This window comes from Macrobrachium rosenbergii, chromosome 7 (assembly GCF_040412425.1).
Source record: "Macrobrachium rosenbergii isolate ZJJX-2024 chromosome 7, ASM4041242v1, whole genome shotgun sequence".
Lineage (NCBI taxonomy): Eukaryota > Metazoa > Arthropoda > Malacostraca > Decapoda > Palaemonidae > Macrobrachium > Macrobrachium rosenbergii.
Window position 1 is genome coordinate 8292435 of NC_089747.1, and position 21414 is coordinate 8313848.

At 35.9% G+C, this 21414-nt stretch overlaps 1 protein-coding gene across 2 annotated transcripts in view; it reads left to right on the forward strand.

Annotated features, from left to right (window-relative positions):
• The window catches only part of dsd (attractin-like protein dsd), a 35480-nt gene that overhangs the window by 10075 nt on the left and 3991 nt on the right, over window positions 1–21414 (forward strand). The window contains exons 4-19 of one of the 2 annotated variants that reach the window (XM_067106462.1): window positions 323–516; window positions 869–1072; window positions 1447–1526; window positions 3511–3976; window positions 4264–4444; window positions 4735–5046; window positions 5692–5757; window positions 6258–6453; window positions 7017–7088; window positions 14940–15251; window positions 17276–17414; window positions 17844–18041; window positions 19341–19481; window positions 19763–19909; window positions 20340–20504; window positions 20836–21046. In XM_067106462.1, the coding sequence (XP_066962563.1) occupies window positions 323–516; window positions 869–1072; window positions 1447–1526; window positions 3511–3976; window positions 4264–4444; window positions 4735–5046; window positions 5692–5757; window positions 6258–6453; window positions 7017–7088; window positions 14940–15251; window positions 17276–17414; window positions 17844–18041; window positions 19341–19481; window positions 19763–19909; window positions 20340–20504; window positions 20836–21046 (3084 nt within the window). The remainder of the gene's footprint in view (window positions 1–322; window positions 517–868; window positions 1073–1446; window positions 1527–3510; window positions 3977–4263; window positions 4445–4734; window positions 5047–5691; window positions 5758–6257; window positions 6454–7016; window positions 7089–14939; window positions 15252–17275; window positions 17415–17843; window positions 18042–19340; window positions 19482–19762; window positions 19910–20339; window positions 20505–20835; window positions 21047–21414) is intronic. The other variant, XM_067106463.1, reaches the window with a different exon arrangement.

Consider the following 21414-nt stretch of genomic DNA (forward strand, 5'->3'; position numbering starts at 1 on the left):
GAGATGCATACATTAGTTTTCTAAACATCAGCATTAATGCACCAATGGAAGTTCCCAGTTGAAAATATAACTTCTGAAAAATGACAAACTGAATATTAGGTACTATTTATAACTTACAGCCATGCTTTAGATCTTCTGCTATGTTCATCTACAAGAAACCACTTTTTCGTTAGATTTTGTTTTGTGATTTTCACTGCCAGTTGAAGATATCTTGTCTGTTCGGGTTTGTGTGTATAATCCTTCATATATATCTGTTAAAGGTAGATGTTCGGACTTAATTTGCTATTTTTTCAACTAATACTAATGTAAACATTTGCAACAGGATTGATGGTTGTCCTAGTACTGTGGCAGAGAAAGTATGCTCCAGTAAAGGAGTGTGCATTGATGGTGTTTGTACCTGTGATGCTGGTTGGGGAGGTCCAGCATGCTCAGTTCCTCTGTGTCCTGAAGAATGTTCAGGACATGGCACTTGCAATCCAGAGCAACACAGTTGTCAGTGTCATGAAGGATATAAAGGTTGGTTTTCAAGATTTTATGAGCATTTTAACATCAATTTGTTCCTACACAAATACAGGCTTGTGTTCTTTACATGGCAGATGGCTTCAAGTGCAATCTCCTTTGTATAGAACTTAAGATTTGTTCGCCAAGAAAAATACAAATTACTTTTAAAATCTGATATTTTCTATAATAGATTTTAAAGTCATGTTTTTGTTTATTTTACTAATTAGAACTTCTTGTATTTTTGTATTTTAGCTTTCAGAACTTCATGGTAAGGCTAATGGGTCTAGCAACCCAGCAGCCTTTTCTAGCCCAAGCTTGTTGCTTAAATGTTCTTGATTGTGGTATTTTACTGTCATTTGCATTGCAGGTGCTGATTGCAGTCAGGTGAAAGAAGCAGGCTGGTGGGAAGTTGTTGGTCATGATGTTTCTAGTGAATTGGATCACCCTAGTCCTGCATCATCATTGCTCGAAAGATCGTCACATGCTACTGTCCTTATCAATAATGAAATCTGGGTAATAGGCGGATATTCATTCACCGAGAAGCCCTTTTTATTAAGATATAACATAGCAGGTTAGTTATTTTGCTTGAGACTGTCTTATTTTTTTTTATTATGCACATATAAATCACCCAAAGGATTTGTTCTAGTTGTGGTGGGAATTAGAGGAATGTAAAGGTAATACGTTTTAATGTTTGGTTTCAAGAGTCCACAGGGAACAGACGAAAAATAAGTTAATATTTATTGTTAGGTTGACAATCCGTTTTCAAAGCTTGTGTAAATATTTTTGTGAAGAATTTTTTAGAGGTTCAAAAAATTTTGTATGATATCGTGAGTTTTGTTGCTTATATTTGTAGTGGTTAAAGAAGTTTAATAGATTTTAACCTGAAAAGTAATAGTTCAAAAGTCTTTTGTATTGAGTAAAAATTTTTTTCTTTTAATGTTGCAGAAGACAAGTGGACTTCAGTGGAGACCAAAAGCATCAAAGAGCCAAGTGCAAGATATGGACATACAGCTGTTGTATATAATGTAAGTGAAGAGCTTTTATGTTTAGAATAGCGTTATTGTACTTAAAAGTTTTTTGATGTCAGACAGTTTCATATGTTTCAAAATAAAATACATTTTACTGATGTCAGCATTTGCATCTTGCTATTCAAATTCTCTTTGATATACTTCAATCTTCTGGAATCTCATATTTGCACAGCTCTTTTTCATTTTCCATCATTACACATTTATTCTTTGACCAACCTGATCTGATTACAGCAGTTAGTTACTGTAAATAAATTTAATGAGACTATCCCATTTTCACTTGTAGGATCTCATAGGGCTCAGATGAAGGATTGGTTTGAGTGTGAGAGGTGAAAATTTGAATAAAGCAAAGTTGAAGAAGTTTGACAGCTAGCTGGGAAGAGCCCAAGGGCAAGGGGTGACACAAAGGGCAGAATTACAGCTGGGGTGTAAGGGATGTTGCAAAGAATCTTAATGCCATCTGCACACTTTTAGTAGTAATCTCCTTATGAGGAATGCCGTATCTAATATCATTCTTTCCTTTGTTGAGTGTGATGAGTTTTGAGCACGTTTAATTTTTATTCAGTCCACTTATATTTTTTCTTGGCATTCTAACTCAAAGGGGTGTTAGTGATCAAGTTTTGAATATCTTAGTCATCCTGCAACCTGTGAGATTCCTTATATATGTATACTTTACCCACACAGTAATACAGTAAGTTACCAGTTTTTCAAGAGGCTTAATTTGTATTCTTGTTGGCATTCTATTTACAGTTGGTCTTATTAATGTGTTACTGCGCTGATGACCTGTTTAAAAAACAAAAAGGAAGGCTCCTATTGTAGGAGAATGTACTACAATATTTTGATTTTCCATGAATTTGGGTCTTTGTAAGTTTACTTCGAATGCAAAAGATGCAATATAATTGGTTTTGTATGTGTTGTATAGGTGAGTCTGTGTTCAACATCTTGTTCCAAGTGCTAGGGTGAAGCTTTATGGTTATAAACTATTTTCTACTCAAGTCTGACAGTTGTTTCATGTGTTTTCTCTTCTCTTTTCCATCCCCATACTGACACTCATTCCTTCTCCCCTTCCTCATTGTGATCTTAAGAGTTGTGAGAGCTCTCCTCTTATTTAAACCTATGCAGTGATTATGCTAACCAAACCATGCTTATAAGAATTTGATAGGGCTTTGAAAATGTGACCCACTCCTGTTGTTGCATTACTTGCTGGCTGGACTTTATTTGCAGCTGCATTTACAACTTTACCCACACTGCCTATTCTTTCATTTCATTCTCTGAATCTTGACTGGCTATTTCAGTGAACTCCTTTGGGGACCTTTGTCTTGAATGCTCTGCCAACAGTGACCTTGTGCAGTAAAACCTAGAAAGAGATTATATTCCTAAGTATACTGCTGTATATCCTCTCCTTACACAGTCAGACTAACTGTTTTGAGTGTTCCCCAGAACTTGAGTTTCATTTCCTTCTCAGTCATGAGGACCATCAACTTTTCCTGCAGTTGCCCTGTGGGAGACAGGACTTGTTGGCATGAGAAATAAGTGGAATCACTGAATCTTGCCTTTAGCTAAATCCTTGGTTCATAGTTGCCAGCCTGCGTATGGTTCACATAAGATGTGGTTGACAGGTCCAAACCCAGTGCATTTGAGAGAATTTTAATGGTACTGAATGAACAGAATGACTTTGAAATTGTCACACTTGAGACTACACCTAAACAAGCATTGGCAAGGTTCAATGGAGGACATGGATGGAAAAGTGCGGGTGATGAGAATACTGAAAAGTAACAGGAGAAATGAGGTCATTTCAGGTTGAGTGAAGTATGGTGGTAGGTTGTCTGAGGAACAAGTCACAATTTCTGTAGATAATTGTCAGTCACTGTAATATTAAGTAGATGCAGGTTCTTTTTCTGCATTAGCTAAGAGCCTCAAGTAAGCTTCATTCAGCAAAATTCATATGTTTAAAGTTTGTGTTCATGACGTCCATTTTTTTCAGGAGTCGATTTATATGTATGGTGGCATGAAAGCAGACGGCACAATAGCAAGAGAGTTATGGAGATTAGATGTAGATACACTCAAGTGGGCAGAAATTTCTTCCAATCGTGGACTGAAGGCAGGGCGGGGTCGTGGTAATAGGAGAGGCAGGGTTGGCCGACGTGAGAGGAACAAGCGTAATAATAATGGCCTTAAAGACAAGGAGGAAAATCTTTCATATCGTCATGCATCAGAGGACGAAAATGATGATCATGAGGAAGATGAAGATGATGACAAAGAAGAGGAAAAGTCAAATCCCAAAAGTCGTCAAGAGTCATCAGGCTGCTCTTCACCAGGTCCATGTGCTCCCATCCACTGTGTGGGTCATGCAGCTGTGGTGGTACAAAAAACAAAAAGAGTAATGCTAGTTTTCTTTGGGCATTCAGATCGCTATGGATATTTAAACACTGTTCAGGAATATGATTTTGGTGAGTATAATAATTGTTTGTTATCGTATTAGCTTGTTTTAACTGTAGTGGTCATGTGTTGTGTTTTTCACTGGGAATTACGTTTCATTTTAATAGTAAAGTTTTCAAGACATTTACATTTTGGTAGCAATCTATTTAATAGCCAAGTAATTTTTTCCTGTTATTCCCACAGAGATTTGTTAAAAAAGAAATCTGTTTTAAAAACAGAATTAAGTATGGTCATATCCAAGAAAAACTCGTTTCAGAACAAACCTATTACGTATTATGCTAATTTTGTTTTAAAACAGATCAGAACACCTGGACAACCTTAGAAACTAGAGGAGCTGTTGTATATGGGGTGTATGGTCACACTGCCCTATGGGATCCTGTAACATCATTGGTTTATATACATGGGGGATTGCGTTCCATTAAAACACAGGGCCATGTTGTATCAGACCTCATGACATTTGATCCTATCAAGCTTGTTTGGTAAGTGAAAGAATATGCAGTCAGATTTGATATCAAGTGATTCATTTTGATTGTAGGGTGCTTGAATGCTCTTTAGACATTTTACTATGCAGTTATGAAAAGGAGTGTAAAGATATTTTTTACTTTATATAGTTTTCTTCATTTGTAAAACTTAATTTTGATTTATCAGTTGCTTTTAATATGTTAAATTTCAGATTTTTAAGAAGCCTTAATATGCTAAGATACAATTTCTTTCATTTAAGAATGGAAAGTACATGGTTGACAGCCTAAATTCATCATCTTTTTTTCAGGAATCTTAAAACTCCAGCACCAGTGCCTAGGTTCCTACATTCTGCCGTCCTTATGGAAGGCTTAATGCTGGTGTTTGGTGGAAACACCCACAATGACACAGCACACTCTTATGGGGCCAAGTGTTTCAGTGCAGACTTTCTAGCGTATGACATCAGCTGTAATGAGTGGCATACCATGCGTAAACCCCCCAATCTCTACTTGGACATCGCACGTTACGGTCATAGGTCCCTTGTGCATGACGGTGCTATGTATGTAGTGGGTGGCTTTAATGGCAAAATGCTGGGATCTGTGCTACGCTATCATCCAGGAGAGTAAGTTTGGCCTGCTGGTAATTTTTCTCATGTTGTGAAGATTTTACTACTTTATATTGTGTAGTGCTTATGGAGTCATGTAGTGTGGATTAGCACTTTATCTTGTCATTTTACAGTATTTGATAAAATGATGTTCATCGGTATTCAAAAGCTAGTAACAGTACAAGGATTAAAAAATACTCATAATACTCATAGTAGCATGAGTCTTAAAATGGAGAAACAAATCCACAGTTATGTATATGTATGTATATTTAAAGATGAATCCATATAGAGAGCTTTTGAGAATCTGTTCAGTTCCCCTTGATTCTCTAGTACAAGGATTGTCATGAAGTAGTTTAATGAGACTGTAACTGCTTTAGACTTGTTGCTTTCCTTCGGGTTTGTTCTGAGTGAAGACTAAAAGTTGGAACAAGGTAAAGTTGAAAAAGTAGGAAGAGATAAAAGGGAACTTTTGGAAAATATTTTTTTTTTCATCTGCTGCAAAATTTTTTTTTTTCATCTGCTGCAAAGAACATTTAGTGGTCTCAAAAGTGGTTGGCTTACGTGGCTTACAGTGAGTGTTCTTTTGTTGAGTGGTCATATTACAGTACATGTTGAATGTGTATTTAAGTTACTGAGTAAAGTTTTCCAACTTTTTCTTTCTAGGTGTAAATCTCTCTCTCAAGAAGACTGTATAGCCACTTTTCCTGGTCGTAAATGCATGTGGAACAGGTAAGAGAGCCTCCTCTTTGGCTCCCTTGTCAGCAAAGTAATTACACTAAGTTTTATAACTCATAAGACTTATTTTAAATGTTACCTTTGAGATTGTAGAGGCGGTGTTCCAAAACTTGTTCTGCAATACTGCTTATGAGCTTAAAGATAATTTTCTTTTATTACTTGCTGTCAGTTTGTTTTCATGATTAATGCTGGTTTTAGAAAATAACTCTAATATTTAGCAGTGTCTTTGCAAATGTAAATTAGAAAAATTATATAGTTAGAGCGATGTGCTGAAGTTAGCCAAGAACAGAAAGGGCTTTGCTTTTCATGGATATATATATATGGAAAATCATGGATTTGTAAATTCTTCTTGCAGTATGGAAAAGTATGATAAATTTCCATTCCAGTGATGGAAACTCTCATGTCACTTGTAGACCTTGCTTCAAGACAAGTTGAATTTGGTTGATACAGAATAATATGTAAATTTTCTTAATGTTGTGCTACTATTTTTCCAGAATTCTGAGTCGCTGTGAAACCATTAATGACCATGACAAGAAGTCTTTTGATGTCTGTCCACCTGTTACTGTAAAGCATAATCTAACTGCCCTATGTAGCGAACAGTCATCTTGCCTTTCCTGCGTCTTTAATACGTACAAGTGTTACTGGTGTGGCAGTACATGCACCCACAATAAGTGCTTGGAGCTCTCAAAGGTAAAATATGTTTTAATTCGTGATTGCTTGAGTGATATGTGGTTTACAGGCATTGTTAGAGTATCCATGAACATACAAGGGCTAAACAGTTTTTAGGCAGTTTATAAAGCTAGTTAGTTATTACAGACATTTAATGGTACTGCAGTTTATTTATCTAACTTATGTGTTGCAGTAGCTTAATTTCCTTATTAATATATTGCTCCTTTTTATGTTTTGTATTGTTAACCTTTTTATTTTTATAATCTAAAATTAGTTAAATTGTGATGTAAGACAGATTTTTAGATGTCATTCTGCTTATTGCATGGAGTGATTAGCAGTTTTGGTATTAGCTTTGCCAGTATTTGCCATCCTACTCTCAATATCATAGCAGGAGTTTCCTTGGATTTCAAAGGGATTTAGGCAGAGTGTGTTAGTGATCCTGCAGCTGTGTAATTTTTGGGGTATTTTATTGAGTAGTTTTGTCAGCAGAATGGGAAACCCCTGTCTGTGTTGAAACGTCAAAACTTTTATACACATGTTGTGTCTGTTGGCAGAAGTGTAACTTTTTGTCTTGTTTCTAACAGCCTGAAGGTGTGATGAGTTTGCGTAATGTCCTCCTAAATAAAGAGGGACGCAGGCCAACTAAGGTGGTGGTGGTATGTTGGTGTCAGCTGCTTCTGTCCCTTAATTTTTTTCACATTTATTTTGTGTGTTTGTGTGTACATGGTATCCTTTGGAGCATGACTTGTGTTTGCTACCATTTTATTGTAGCAGTAAGAACGTTTTTGCATGAGAAAGGATACCAGTCCTTAGACTGCTTGACTGAATGTTTCTTTGTGCATGAACGTTAACGCATCCTGAAATGGAGTCTTGTTTGTTTCAAAACTTGTATCCCGCACAATTTATTTTTGTAAACTTTCCATAAAACACTTTTTCTTTCTTTTAACACAAATATTTTAGTTGTTCAGCAGGAAAACCAAATGTTTTCAGGGTACTTTTGTTAGCTTTATATTAGGGTTGATACTTGGATCCAGATGGTTTTACACAATTTATCTTTCTTTTTAATTTGGCATATTGTGTGTAAAACACTGGAAGAAAAATGGTCTTCCATAAAACCATAGTGCAACTTATGATATGCATTTGAAATGACCTGTGAATTATCTTATGTATATATTTGGACTATATTGAAATATTGACAGTGTACCAAATGGTGGTGGGTGGTTCAGTATATGCAGTTTTACAATAAAACTTAAAGAATATTTTATGTTCAAGCATACATTAAAGAGATGTTCTCTCAAGAAAGAATATTTTATGTTCAAGCATACATTAAAGAGATGTTCTCTCAAGACTGTACATCGTGATTGTCTCATTCAAGCTCATTGCAACAGCAGTCTTTTAATTTTTTTTTCCAAAATATCATCAGATGAAACATTTTGTCATAAGAAACCTGGTCTGGCTTTCTTAAATGTCATAATTACAGTTGAAATACGATTGGTACCTCAGAGTTCCGGTTTATAGGATGACTGAGAAATTGAAGTAACATTTGAATCAAGCCACCTGAAGTGGAAATGGCTGGTCTTCATGTGCTCTAATTATCTACTGTAGAAGAGAGACTGAGGTAAAGAGTCTTCTTACATGTAGAATGGAGGCCTTACCCTACAAATGAACTAAACTTCTTGACTTTAAAATGTCATCTTTCGGTCGTGTATGTTTCAAGGATTTGTGTGGGTATCTAAGGGATTACTTGATTGCTTGTCATGCTTAAACCTTGAGTGGCTACTCCTTCTTATGTTGGCCAGTCATCATCTGAAATCTATTCAATCTCTTGATGATTGTTTTCATGGGCTCTTGATCATTATGAATAATGATGATGAGGTGTGCTAATTGTTATTTCTCTACCAGACTGTTGAACAGAAATATAATGATCGTTCGTGGAAGGTTTCAGTATTCTGGGGTTAGGGGGTTTGGGATGTACTTCATCTGTGGTGACAGATGGAGTACATCTTGTTGAAGAAGCGCAGAACTTGAACCTTTTGATAGAAGAGAATCCTCAACATGGGTTGTCTGGACTTATGTCAATGTTTTAGTAATAAATTGTGTGGCTAACATTGTGATGGAAGGCAAGAGTCTGAGCAGCTGTGTGAGAGAGAAACCAGGAGCCATGGAGGCTGGTGTCATGGATGGAGGCATGCTCAGATATTGATGGTAGTAGTATAGCTCTAGTCACAGTTTACTCCGCACAGCCAGGTAATTATTTCAAATCTGTCGGTAAAGTTTAGGATTCAGTTAAGCTCTAAAATCTTGCCCCTTGGTCCTGTTAGAAGGCAGTTGAAGTGGGTGCTGGAGGAGGAGCTAACAAGGTCAGAGGTATGACTGTAGTAATTGTTTTGCTTGAGGATGCAGTAATCAGAATATCTAGCCCTTGGGTGAGAGGAGAAGGACTGGATGGCTATCTGTTTATGTCCAGGAGGAGAGGTATATCAGTACAACACTCAGATGAGGAATAACTTCTCTCACCACCTATCTGTGGAGTGGCCTCCAGGGCTTTGTTGAGGAAGAGGTACTGTATGTAGCAAATGAAATTTCATCCAAAAGAATGTGTTTAATAAATTCTGATGGTGAAGGCAAAGGGGAAATGGAGCACTGTCCACAAGCTATAGTCAGAAGCAGCATTTGATGAAGTCTTGGAAGATGTGTTAAATATTCTGTGTTCTGCATAAATAGGTACTACTGATCCATTGATCAGTTTTTACAGACTTCACAGGTTTTGTTTGGAGAAAATTTGTTTTTTCTATGTTGTATGTGCTGTCGTTCTTACTTTGTATTTCCCAGTGTTTTACTTTTGAAACTCGGTAAACTTTTATTCAGTTTAAATATTTATGTATTGGTACAATATTTTGAATGTACTGTAGCCTCTCTTACTTGTTCAGTTTTGTTATCCTGTGATTTTGTGGATGTTAATTTTGTTTAGATAGTGTTATGTGGTGAATTCTTCTGGGCCATTGTTAATATGTTGAATAGTTCCATGTTTGCCTCATCAGGATTGGTTCTCAGACCTCTCACATAGAAAGTGAATTCTACCAGTGGTTGATGCTTTGGAGGAAGTAAATCAAGCAGCTTTATTTTGTAAGGGTTCATGATTGGCTGGAGCGGGACTTTTAGATTGCTACTTTTTACACCAGCAGACATTGCAGAATTTGTAGTACTAACCCTTACCAAGGAAATTGGGCTCTGTTCATTTTTAGGATGAAAGGGGTGTTAGTCTGGTCAGAACCAGTATCCTGGTTATTGATTAAAGTTCTTTACCTTTATGCAGTTTTAGAGGAAGATGCCTTTCACTGCTGTAATGGGTGATGGAGGGGTTCTCTCATAGGTCTTCTATTGGCATGGCCTGGACTTGAGTGCAAACAAGGATTTAGAGGAAGATGCCTTTCACTGCTGTAAAGGGTGACAGGGGTTCTCTCATAGGTCTTCTATTGGTATGGCCTGGACTTGAGTGCAAACAAGGATTTGACCAATTAGACTAGGAATTATAAGAAAACAGTTCCTCGAGGTCCTCTCTGACAGCCGGAGGTCCCCTCTGACAGCTGTGTTGGGGTCTTGTGTTGATTATACATAATCTTTTACATCATTTTCATGAGTCCATGTTGATCTGACTTGAAAGACAATGTACTCCTACCTCAGGCCTTCTCGAGGAGGGTCACCAAATTCCATGTCTTGTTTGGGACCAAGACTTATTCCAGAAACAGGTCTTGGATTGGTATCTCCTCTGTGTCAAACATCTTGGCCAAAACTCAGTCTCATTGGCCAGTCATGAGTTGTCCCATTTTCCATCCTGGCATGGTCCAAGGTTGCTTTTAACATGGAGGATCAATGTCCATGTTCTGTGAGGGCAGTGATGATTTACTTGAAGAGGATAAGATCCTCGAGGCCTAGTCACTTTCCATTTGTCTTGTGTACGGTCTGGAAGTAGGAGAACATCTCAAAGAATATGGTTTAAGAGGAATTAGTGAGGGGAGAGATTCAGTTGCATGTGTTTACTGTAATTTGTCCTTGCTTACTTTAAAGTTATACTTAGAATTATTATCCATTGGGTGGGCTGGTATTTTGGAAGGGTTCCTTGACTTTTACCAAGCTTTACCTTATGGCCCTCATGCACAGAAATGTAATGTGTTCTACTTCGGTTTGGTTGTCATAGCAAGTCATACATTATCCATGGAGTGGTAGTTTATGCATGCATTTTAATGAGGCATACAGGAAAATTTATGATTAATGGGGTTGTGATGAAAGTGTTAAAAACAAATGCTTTTTGACAAATCTATTAATCATGTATGGGGCGCTGTTCTTCCTTCCCTACAAGCTTGGTTCTCTTGCATATAAAAGTGAGGATGGAACAGAGTCAGTACTAGTTGGCAGGTTGAATCACCCAGTGATATGAATCTGTAAGAATGGGATTTCCATGTCCAGAGAAATAAGGCATTACAGTATATGGTTACTAGGTTTGTATGAAAAAACTTGGATCATGTTATAAAAATGTATTCCCCTTTATTTGTGTCTGAGACCTGTCAGAGTGAGTGTTAGTTCCCCTTTATTTGGCTCTTGAGACAAATAAGAGAAAAATGTTTACTGTAGAGTACCAAAACTTATGCACAATAATTTGATAGGGTGAAGTCTATAACTCATTTTTCTGAGCAATCAGGATGCTGGATATTGTCACATGTCAAATAGAAACATTAGAAAGTTGTAAGTTGTACAGTATTAATGTTCATTTGGCCAAAAGAGCCCTTGATGTAAAATAATGTACAGTAGAGGGAAAATGAAAAGACTATGGACATCAATGGCCTTCTTTAATTGTGTCTATCATATTCCCATACTTTTTGTTGGTGCTAACGTGTCTTGATAAGTAACTCGAGTAGACTCCCAGCTTACCTGGGACATGTTCCTAATGTAGTGCACCAAGGCGGATTGCTCTTTAGCTTGGGATACCTTGTAATAATAGAACCCTCCAGTGCATGATTTTGTTGTATTTAAGGGCTATTTTCAAGCCACACAACACTTTGGTGAATTGTACAGCTAAGGCCTTTTGTGTAGGAGTCTTTAAACTGGTGAAAATTTTTTGTGATTGCAAAGAAGTAAGTGTGATATGAAAAAAAAAATTGTTCTTTTGAAAGAGATGACAAATTTATATAAATAAATGACAAGATTGATATAATAACTCATCTGTGCAAGACCATATCTTCATAAAAATTAAATTGCAGTTTTAATGGACTAGACTAGCAGAATTTGTGAATTAACTTAATGATAGGTCTCAGTGTGTGTTTGAATATGGTTTTTCAAACTTATTGAATATATGCAAGTTCAGTTTTGATTTTCAGTTTAGAATAATGTACAGTAGCTCAGATCCCAAAATTATGCAAGTTAACAATCCTTGAAAATAGGCTAGAATGTTCCAGGTAGATTATTTTCTTTCCTCACAAAAGGTGTCACATGCACTTATTAGTTAGAACATCCTATCTTCCTGATGTTGAATGATCTTCATTATCACTATACAGTATTACGGACTTTTCCACTGTACTTAAGTGTTTTTCAATGCATGTTTTAATCACAGTTAGTAAAATAAAATTTTTCCATAAGTTGGCTACTTTTCCTAGTTGTATTATTTTTTTGACTTGAAATTTTTTTTTTTTACTTTTGCACATTTTTATGCAAATACAAAATTGTATATTTTTTTTTTTAATTACAAAGCCTTGTTTTATGTAAGCCTTAAGTAGTAGTAGTAGGTTATAGGTGACTCACAACTGTAGTTCAGAATTATTTTCTAGTTGGATGTAATGCCATACACCAGCTGGTGAGTTTAACGGGTGGGAGGTGAAGAGTGGTTATTACTTTGGTTCTCTCTTGATAGTGAAATTAATCAGTGTGATATTAAGTGTTGTCAGTTACCTTGTATAACATCTTCACTTAATAATTTACCAAGAATTGGGAATACACCTTATAATGATTCTGGCTATTCAGTAGCACACTGACTTTTTGTGTTTGACACATTGCCTGCTCTTTTGAAACTGTAAAATGTATCAGGCAATGGTTCCAGAAATCCAGCTTGGTTTGTAAGGCTATTTGTAATTACAGAAATAATGGTCTACCCACATCTCAATTTCTTCATTCTGTCAGAATGTCAGTATCTCAAACTGGAAGGTCTTTGTCTGAAACTAATCTAATTGCTTAAAAAAGGCTGTATTTTCATAGGGAATTTCAACATCACCTGAGAGAGAGAGAGAGAGTTTTCATTGGTCACACAAATTATTGTGGTGCCATAGTGCTTAGAACCAGAGGTTTTTGTTCTTGATATTGAAGAAGTGTGGAACTGCATCCATGTCACTGATAAGGACGTTAAGGGTCAAGTTCAAGAAATTCTGTAATGTAGCTTGAATGCGTTATGCTTTTTTTGTCATGGTTTATTTTTTGTAACTTCATTATAATATGTTAATTTAACGTTTCATGGTATGTCTTGAAACAGCAAATTATACTCAGATCCTAAAGTTTCTTATTGTATTCATATCAGATGGATTTTAAGGTTTTAAAATCATGAGATAGTTGAGTGTGGATAAATAATCTGCTGATTATCTGGCATTTGCAAATTCGTACTGTAGTGGTATGTAGTCAAAAGTGGTACTTTAGATATGTCCTCAAAGATTTTCAATCTATCAGTCATGGTGGTTGTAAACCAAAGTTTAGTGGTACAGTATCTTCACTGTTATTTGCTGAATATGCTGCAGTTTTTTTTTTTTGCTTTATAATTAATTTAATTTCTTATAATTCGACATGGGATTTTAATGGGACTTCTTTAATTTGCAATTGTTAATTTCAGGATATCCAGTATTATTTACCAGGGATTTTAATGGGACTTCTTTAATTTGCAGTTGTTAATTTCAGGATATCCAGTATTATTTACCATGGTGAGAGGCTCATTGTTTGTAAATGTAAATAGAGCATATAACCCGTAATGTTCTTTGAATACCACATTAAAAAGTCATAGGTTAACAATATATTTTTAGTTTATAACTTTTTTGGTTGGGTAGTGTAGGTACTTGAGGGAGGTGTGATAGACGTTATTTTTGGTTGATCCTCTTGATTTGCTTAAAGTTCCCACAGAGGACAGGGTAGTTTTGATGGAAAGCACTGAAAATTGTCTTCTATTTTCATACCGTCAGTGTACCTGACGGGGTGCACTGTAAGCAGTTCTAAAGGTTCTTTGCAGCATCCCTTCATCCCCTAGCTGCAGCTTCTGTCATTCCTTTTACTGTACCTCCATTCATATTATCTTTCAACTGCAAGGTTTTCCTCCTGTTACACCTTTCAAACCTACCTACTCTCAGTTTCCTTTCCAGCGCTGAATGACCTCATAGGTGCCAGTGCTTGGCCTTTGGCCTAAACTCTATATTCCATTCCTCTATTTTCATAGCACTGGTACTTCCTGACATGAGGATCCCGTGAGGAATAAAAAGAAAAAAATTTCAAGTTTCATTGGTACTTCATGACATGAGGATCCCATGAGGAATAAAAAGAAAAAAAAATTCAAGTTTTCCTCCAACCAACCAGTACTATTGTGGGGCACAGATACAAAAGCTTGGGATGGTACTTCTCCAATCTTTCTCCTTTAGGATTGAGATATTCAAGGTGTTTCCTCCTTGTTCTGTTCTCACCGTCATTTATATTTTGGATACAGATGTTTGTTTTGATGTCATGGTATATGCATTTATGATCAGATAACTTACTTTGTCTATATTTTCTGGGTTGTTACATCATGACAGTTTGGATCTTAGCTATATTTTTTATGGTGAAAGTGATGTTGCTGATAGAAAAAAATTGAAGCATATCTTTAAAGTGATGTTGCTGATAGAAAAAAATTGAAGCATATCTTTCTTGTAAGTGCTTTGTACTTGAGATTCCTTGAATCTATTTTACCACATTATGGTCCCTTATACTGAATACTCTGTGGGTTACAAAAGCTTTGTTTTATTCTATTTGATCTAGAGTATGAAGCAAAAATAATGCAAGGCTAAGAAATTCTCTCCCTCCAGAAAGCATGTTATGAATGTGGTGGCCCAACCTGTTTACATGCTTACATGCTAGTGAATGGGTAGCCAGACCGTTTATATTTAATAACACTATTTTAACCTTGATGGCAGGAGGAGAATGCTCGAGTATGTGAAGTTTGTCCATAGATTTTGGTGTTTTGTAGCTTTTGATTACTTATCCACTGCTGCAAGGATTTCCCAGTGAGGGGAATTAATAAGTTTTTAGTTCAGACGTCAATGCAATTTTCACAGTTTTTTGATTATGTTGATCATACTGGAACAAAGATTATATTTACCAAATAATTCTGTTTGGAGCACAATAGTAAAACTGTTTAAAGACTGAATATTGAGCAAATTTGCATTTGTTGAATCATGAATTTTTCAAAATAGTTGTCATTGCTATTGACTAAATCTTTTTCTTTCACACAGGCTGTTGTTAGTGGAGAAGGTTGTGAAGATTCCCAGAGGTCAAAATGCAAATCCCTTGATACGTGCCCTTTATGCCATGCTCACCAGTACTGTGACTGGGAAAATAATCAATGTGATGTCACTCACAATGGAACAAAAGTCACACTGGAATCACCTGCAGCTGCGGAACCTGAACCTAATTTGCCTGGAATAGAACAAAGTGAACACCGCAGAGCATTTGGCAGTGGAACAAGCAACGCCCTCCATTCCCATAGGCCTTGTGAACCAACATGTGCACAGAGGACCTCCTGTAAAAATTGTACAGAAACTAAAGTAAGTCTACATGGAAAAAATATTTTACATTTGGAATGAAGTTATGAAGGTGTCATGGGAGTACTGTTTGTAAAAACAGCTGATTTCTGTTTCAGTTGGTTTTGCTAATGTTATGTTCTTTAACAATATACTTTAACTATGGCTTCAGGTTCTGTAATACAGTATTGTTGTTAAAGTATATAAGTAATATTGGTTTTGAAGTTCAGAAGGATTCTTTTACTCTTCTCTTGTGCAGTCCAGTAGAATTCATTTTACCTGTAGAATATTGTGAACTTCGTTTGAGGTATTTATTGTTAGGGTTTTGGGTTAAGTGGATAAAATGACTAGGAATTACTTCTGTCTTTGCATATTCCACAGTACAGTAGAATCTCTCTTCATACTCTTTTCTTTGCATTCCTTGTCTTTTGTCATAAAGTGCACTCTCACTCTCTCTGTGCTCTTTTGTATTCTTAAAACTTTGTCAAACAACTTTCTCTCTTTTGTATCTTTCATTCATCATCAGGTGTCATGAAACAAAGATGCCTGGCATTAGCAAAAGTTCTGGTCTAGGTGGACATCAGCCCTTGAAGAATGCTCCTTTATCAGTACCCAAGTTGCATTTTATAGGGGAGTGTATGGAACAGAGAGCATCATATACCTCTGCCTATATGGTTGATATCCACAAAAAAAAAAAGCCAGTTTTGCAAAATGGCTGATTCTAGGGATGCCTCAAATGATGGCTGGTTTTCTTAGCATCTTCAGTATATATCTGACAATTATGAAATTTTTTGCCATCCATCACCCTCTTCCAGTCGACTCTTGTTTTTGTATGCCATTGAGAGTTCTAGACTTTGCTAGTGTTTGTTTCTTTACAAAAGATTTTACATCTACTTTTACTGGGTCATAGGGCGACTGAACATAATTTTGCTAGCTACAAATAGGATAATCAGGGGCTGAAAAAGCAGCAGGTGCCTTTCGTACACCCTACTTGAACGAAGTGGCTTCTTTACCCCCCGCCATGTTTGTTACCTCATTACTACAAGCTCCCATTGAAGAGGGAACCAGCAGGAATGAACAGTAATGTGCTGACAAGTTAGCACCAAAACAAATAGAGAGGCAGAGGTGTAAGCTAAACTGGCCTGTTGAGACTAAGACCGTGTGATTGTGAAATTATGCTCCCTTAATTGTAGTGATGGGATTCTGGATTGGAGTCAAAAGTCATAATCCAAAGATCGGTTTCCCCTGGATTCCAGTGAGCCAGCCCTAAGGATAGTTTTGCCAAAAGGTCCAAACCATCTTTGGGTAGCTGATGTAACGCACAGTTCTTATAGTTAGCTTGAATGTAAATGCATTCCTTACTATGATCCCTTCTCCCATTCATATAAGAATTAGATTTTGATGAATGTGGGAATGACCACTGTTTACACAAGATAATACTGGACATCAGTACTTGGAAGTAGCAGTTATAGAGGATGTATAGTGAGTTGTAAGAAAACAAAAAAATTTGAAAGAGTTTGAAGTAATAATGTGAAACTGATGAAGAAAAAAGAAAGATATTTAGATTTAACCTGGGGAATTCCCCCATTTGAGAGTACTCTCATCCATCAAATTGAATCAACATTGAACATGTCACGGAAAAGCTATGTGACTTCAGCAAGGCAATCTATCATTGGAGGACAAATCCTTCTAGTAACAAGTCCAAAGGGACTAGAAATGTGACTTACTAACTGAAACTGCTGTAAAATAAGAAATATTTAGTTAATTTCTTCAGGGTTTAAATATTCTGGTTTCTTTGTATATAATATATATACTATGTTTCTTCCATCTGCTAAGGTAGTTGTCTCCTTTGGGAGCATTGAGAACATACCACCATAATTGCTATAGCACTGTGGTGTCAGTTTTGTTTCTTTATAAAACTGCATGTATAATGAATAAGTACTTTGGGTGAGTAGTTGTTTGTATGTAGAGGATGCATGTTGTAAATGTACATATAAGTATTTAATGTCCATGCTTGTATATTAAAGAAGCATTTTTGTTTGTTGTAGGGTTCATGTATGTGGTGCTTCAATCAGCGGCGTTGCGTCAATAACAATTCTTATCTTGTTAGTTTTCCGTATGGTCAGTGCAGAGAGTGGACAACTGAGCTGAAGAGATGCCCTAAGTTTGAAAGTGAAAAGGATGTTGGTAAGTGCCATGCATTTTATTCTTAAGCAGAGTTCTTAAGGTTAATGGCTAATTTATGAATCTTCGGGATTATTGCAAAGGAAATGTCTTCATTGCTTACTTTCATCAGCTAAATTTATTTATTTTTATAAAACTATTAGTGGTCTATGTTTTAAATACTGAGTACAGCAAATTACAGGAAAGGAAATGTTTTCAAATGCTCATTACACCGTTTAATAGCTCACTGCCCGTAATGTAATAAAAAAGTGGGGTTATTTCTTGAGCATACAGTAATTTGTACATGCAGTATTTTTAACCAATGTCCAAAAATGCCCCAGTACATGGCTTAACATCCCAAATTTCTTAAAATCAAGTCAAAAGCAATGGGAAATGATCTATAATTGCATACTGTACAGTATTATGAATTTAATTGTATTTCATGTCTTTCAGAATATAGTCGTTGTAGTGATCATCAGACCTGTCATGATTGTCAAGCAGATGTAGCATGTGGATGGTGTGATGATGGTAGTGGAACAGGTATTGGAAGTTGTATGGAAGGTGGCCAACGGGGACCCATCAATCCACTTACAAGTGTCACTCAGCCCAGCAAGTGCCCTAGCACTCGTTGGTTCTTCACTCAGTGTCCTTGTGAGTACAGTACACCCAGTGAATCTTTGTTGAAAACAGAATTTTTTGGTAACATGAACTCTGTTTTTATAAGCATAAATTAATGTACAGGTTTTGTAATTGCATATTAATTTTAGCCCTTTTGGTTTCCGTGGGACTAGAATTTGGTTATTATAGGAATGCTGAAAAAATTACAGTTTATATTTTTTTTACTGCAGAAATAGCAACATTTTTTTTTTTTCATTTTGTCAGACAGGATACAATATGAGGTATACCAGATTGAAGCCTAATTTTTTGATAACCAAGAGATGTGCTCTTAAACTTTGTCTGCTTTGATTTGCACACTTCTTAAAACAGATTGTTAGAGCCAGACTTATTATTATTATAGTGTAATAATGCTAGTAATATTATATAATCAATAAAAAGAGAGAATTTTATTGGTGCACCATTGAAGAGCCTAAGCAGTCCCCTTGCATTTCAAATTGATAGTAAATAAAGATAAAAGCTGAGGTGATGAGGGTCCTGATCACATGGAAAGTGTAAGGAATAGTTTTTATAAACAGAAGCTAAACTTGACATGCTAAGAATAATTCCTGGAGTCTATTTCATAAATTAGTTCAAAAATGAAAACAATATTTTGTTGTTCCGAGTACACTGACTGTTTTTTTCTCCTGATCTATTCTTGTCCTTGTTTCTTTTGAATTGAAACTGGTTTATCAGATTATTTATTTTCCAGAAAGTTTGCTTGAGCAGTAACCATCATTCCAGGAGTTACTCATTGTCAGCTGCATTAAGGCAAAAAGCTCAAAAAAGAGGAGTAAAAGAAAGATGCCACATTTGTGAAATCACTGTCATGACAACCATATTTCCATTGATAGTACTGTTTTAGTGATTTAAATGGCTTCAAGTGTTATGTTAAATGCATTGTAACTCATTGGTAATTTCAGCATACTTGGTATCTAAGAATGCCCTTTCATGGAAGGCTTAATATTGTAGTGAAGCAGTTTTTTTGTTGCAAGTGCATCCGATGATAATCAAAATTTACTTAGTAGATATATAAAAAAGTAAAGTTTTAAAGTGCCTAATATCCAGTTCATTGTTACTTCAGCTGTTTTGTCCCAAATTTTGGTAACTCAATTAAATGTATGATTTATATTGAAGTTGGGTTTTTTTTGCTCTAATACAAATGCATTATGTAGATGTTGAGCAGGTTTTGTACATAAATATATTATAATGGCTTTTTTTCTTTTTACACTTGAATAGGAAAGTGTGGGTGTAAGATTTTGAAGTGTGGTGTAAGATTTTTTATTTTCTCGACAGTATGCAATTGTAATGGCCACAGTCGCTGCGTAAATGGCAGCCAGTGTATAATGCCTTGTGCCAATAACACGGCTGGATCCCACTGCCAGCATTGCATTGAAAAGTTTTTTGGAAAACCTATTAATGGAGGCTTATGCAAACGTAAGTATTCTTCATTTAAGTGTTTTCATAGCTTATACTGTTGGACTCATTGCAATTAAAAGTGCTCACAGTTTTTAGTGATATTTTCAAGCTTACTGAGCAGTGGGGGCTTACTTTGAAATACTGAGACTTTACTGTGATGCCCAATTCAAGAATTACATAGCTTACTAGGTGTTGCTTTAGTTTGGGAACTTCGTATACTGGATTGGAATATGTGATGTGAATTAGATTTCATCCTACTGTGTAAGGTTCACTTTCTTGTTGACTTTTCTTTTTTTTAGCTTGTGACTGCAATGAGCATGGAGATACTTGCAACAGAGAGTCTGGTCGTTGCAATTGCAACACCAAGGGAGTTACTGGGGATCATTGTGAACGATGTGACACCCAAAACAACTATGTTGGTGAACCTCTGCGTGGTTCTTGTTTTTGTAAGTGCTTTGAATTTGTGGTTGTTTCATATTAGGATTTACATAATGAAAGTTGCAACTAACTGAATGTGTATTTTCTTAATTCCTCTTGTGGTATTGGGTTTTAACAACCTTTTTAAGTATAAGTTTCATATGGAAAGTGGTTATGTACGTTTAATTTGAAGAGTGGGGTTTGCAAAACCCGGGATTAAAAATACTGTATGTAACCAGTGGTTTTTCTAAATTAAAAACCCATGAGCTCGTGTGTTATGACTCGATTCTCAAACTTGGACTTCTGTGTTTGTTTTTAATGGACCTTAGAATTATTGATTTATTTTTGAAGGGCGTGTATTTTAGTTATCAACCTCTGAGTGAGATCGAAATGATATTGCAGTGGAAGACTTTGGAGAATGGTAAATACATTTTTACCACTTTGGTTTTGTTATTTCAGATGATCTCCAAATTGATTATCAGTTCACCTTTAACCTCTCCAAGCATGAAGACAGACACATCCGCCAAATAAATTTCTTCAATGTGCCCACCAAAAGTGATGTTGACACAGATTTTGATATATTGTGTTCAAAAGCTGCCAAGATAAAAATATCAGCCAAAACTAGTAAGTCAGTGTTGATTTTTTTTTTATGGCTAACTTGGAAAGTTCTCCTTATGCTTAGGTATAATGTTAAATGTGGAAACATAAAATTATTTTGCTTACAAATGATTGTTATTAAATTTGATTGTATATTGAGTAAATTAATTTATTAGCAACTTAACCTTTGATCTCATTGCCATTCATCACTAAATGCTGGTACTGAATGTAGTAGCTTAATATGTAGATTTGTGGTTATAGTTATTTCAAGTACAGAACCTCTACTGTATTGGCTTAAAATAACTTATTTTACATCTTTACTGAGTATTGCACAATGTAATGTTGCTTTGATTTTCAGCCAAGAGCCACGAAACTTGGATTATTCGTAATTTCACTGGGACGAGAATCAAGCGGAGATTTAGTGCTTCCGAGTACACATTTGGCTCAGCAGATAACAGTACTACTTTCCATGTATATGTCTACAACTTTACTCCACCCATTGAAATTATCGTATCGTTTTCCCAGCATCCGAAGTTGGATCTCATCCAGTTTTTTTCCATTTTCTCTTTGTAAGTATACATAAGTGTTTGTTCAACTTTTGACTGAACTGATGTAATTGGCAAGAAATAGAAAAGATTGGAATTTCATGATTGCTAACATCTTGGGATGCATTCTACAGTCTCAGCCAAAGGATTTGTTCTGGAATGAAATTAAAATGGTGTAAAGCAGAATGAATTACACAACTAGGTGGAATAAATGAAAGGGAACAAACAAAGAGTAATTGGCAGAAAGCAGTGCGGATAAGGGTTAAAGGTTCTCTTAATAGAATAGAACCTCAAGTAGTGTGTTAGTGTTATGCAAAGGAAACCGTCAAGTGATACTCTCCTACAGAGACAAAAAATTAGTGATTACAGTAGATCTGCATTTCATTTCATAG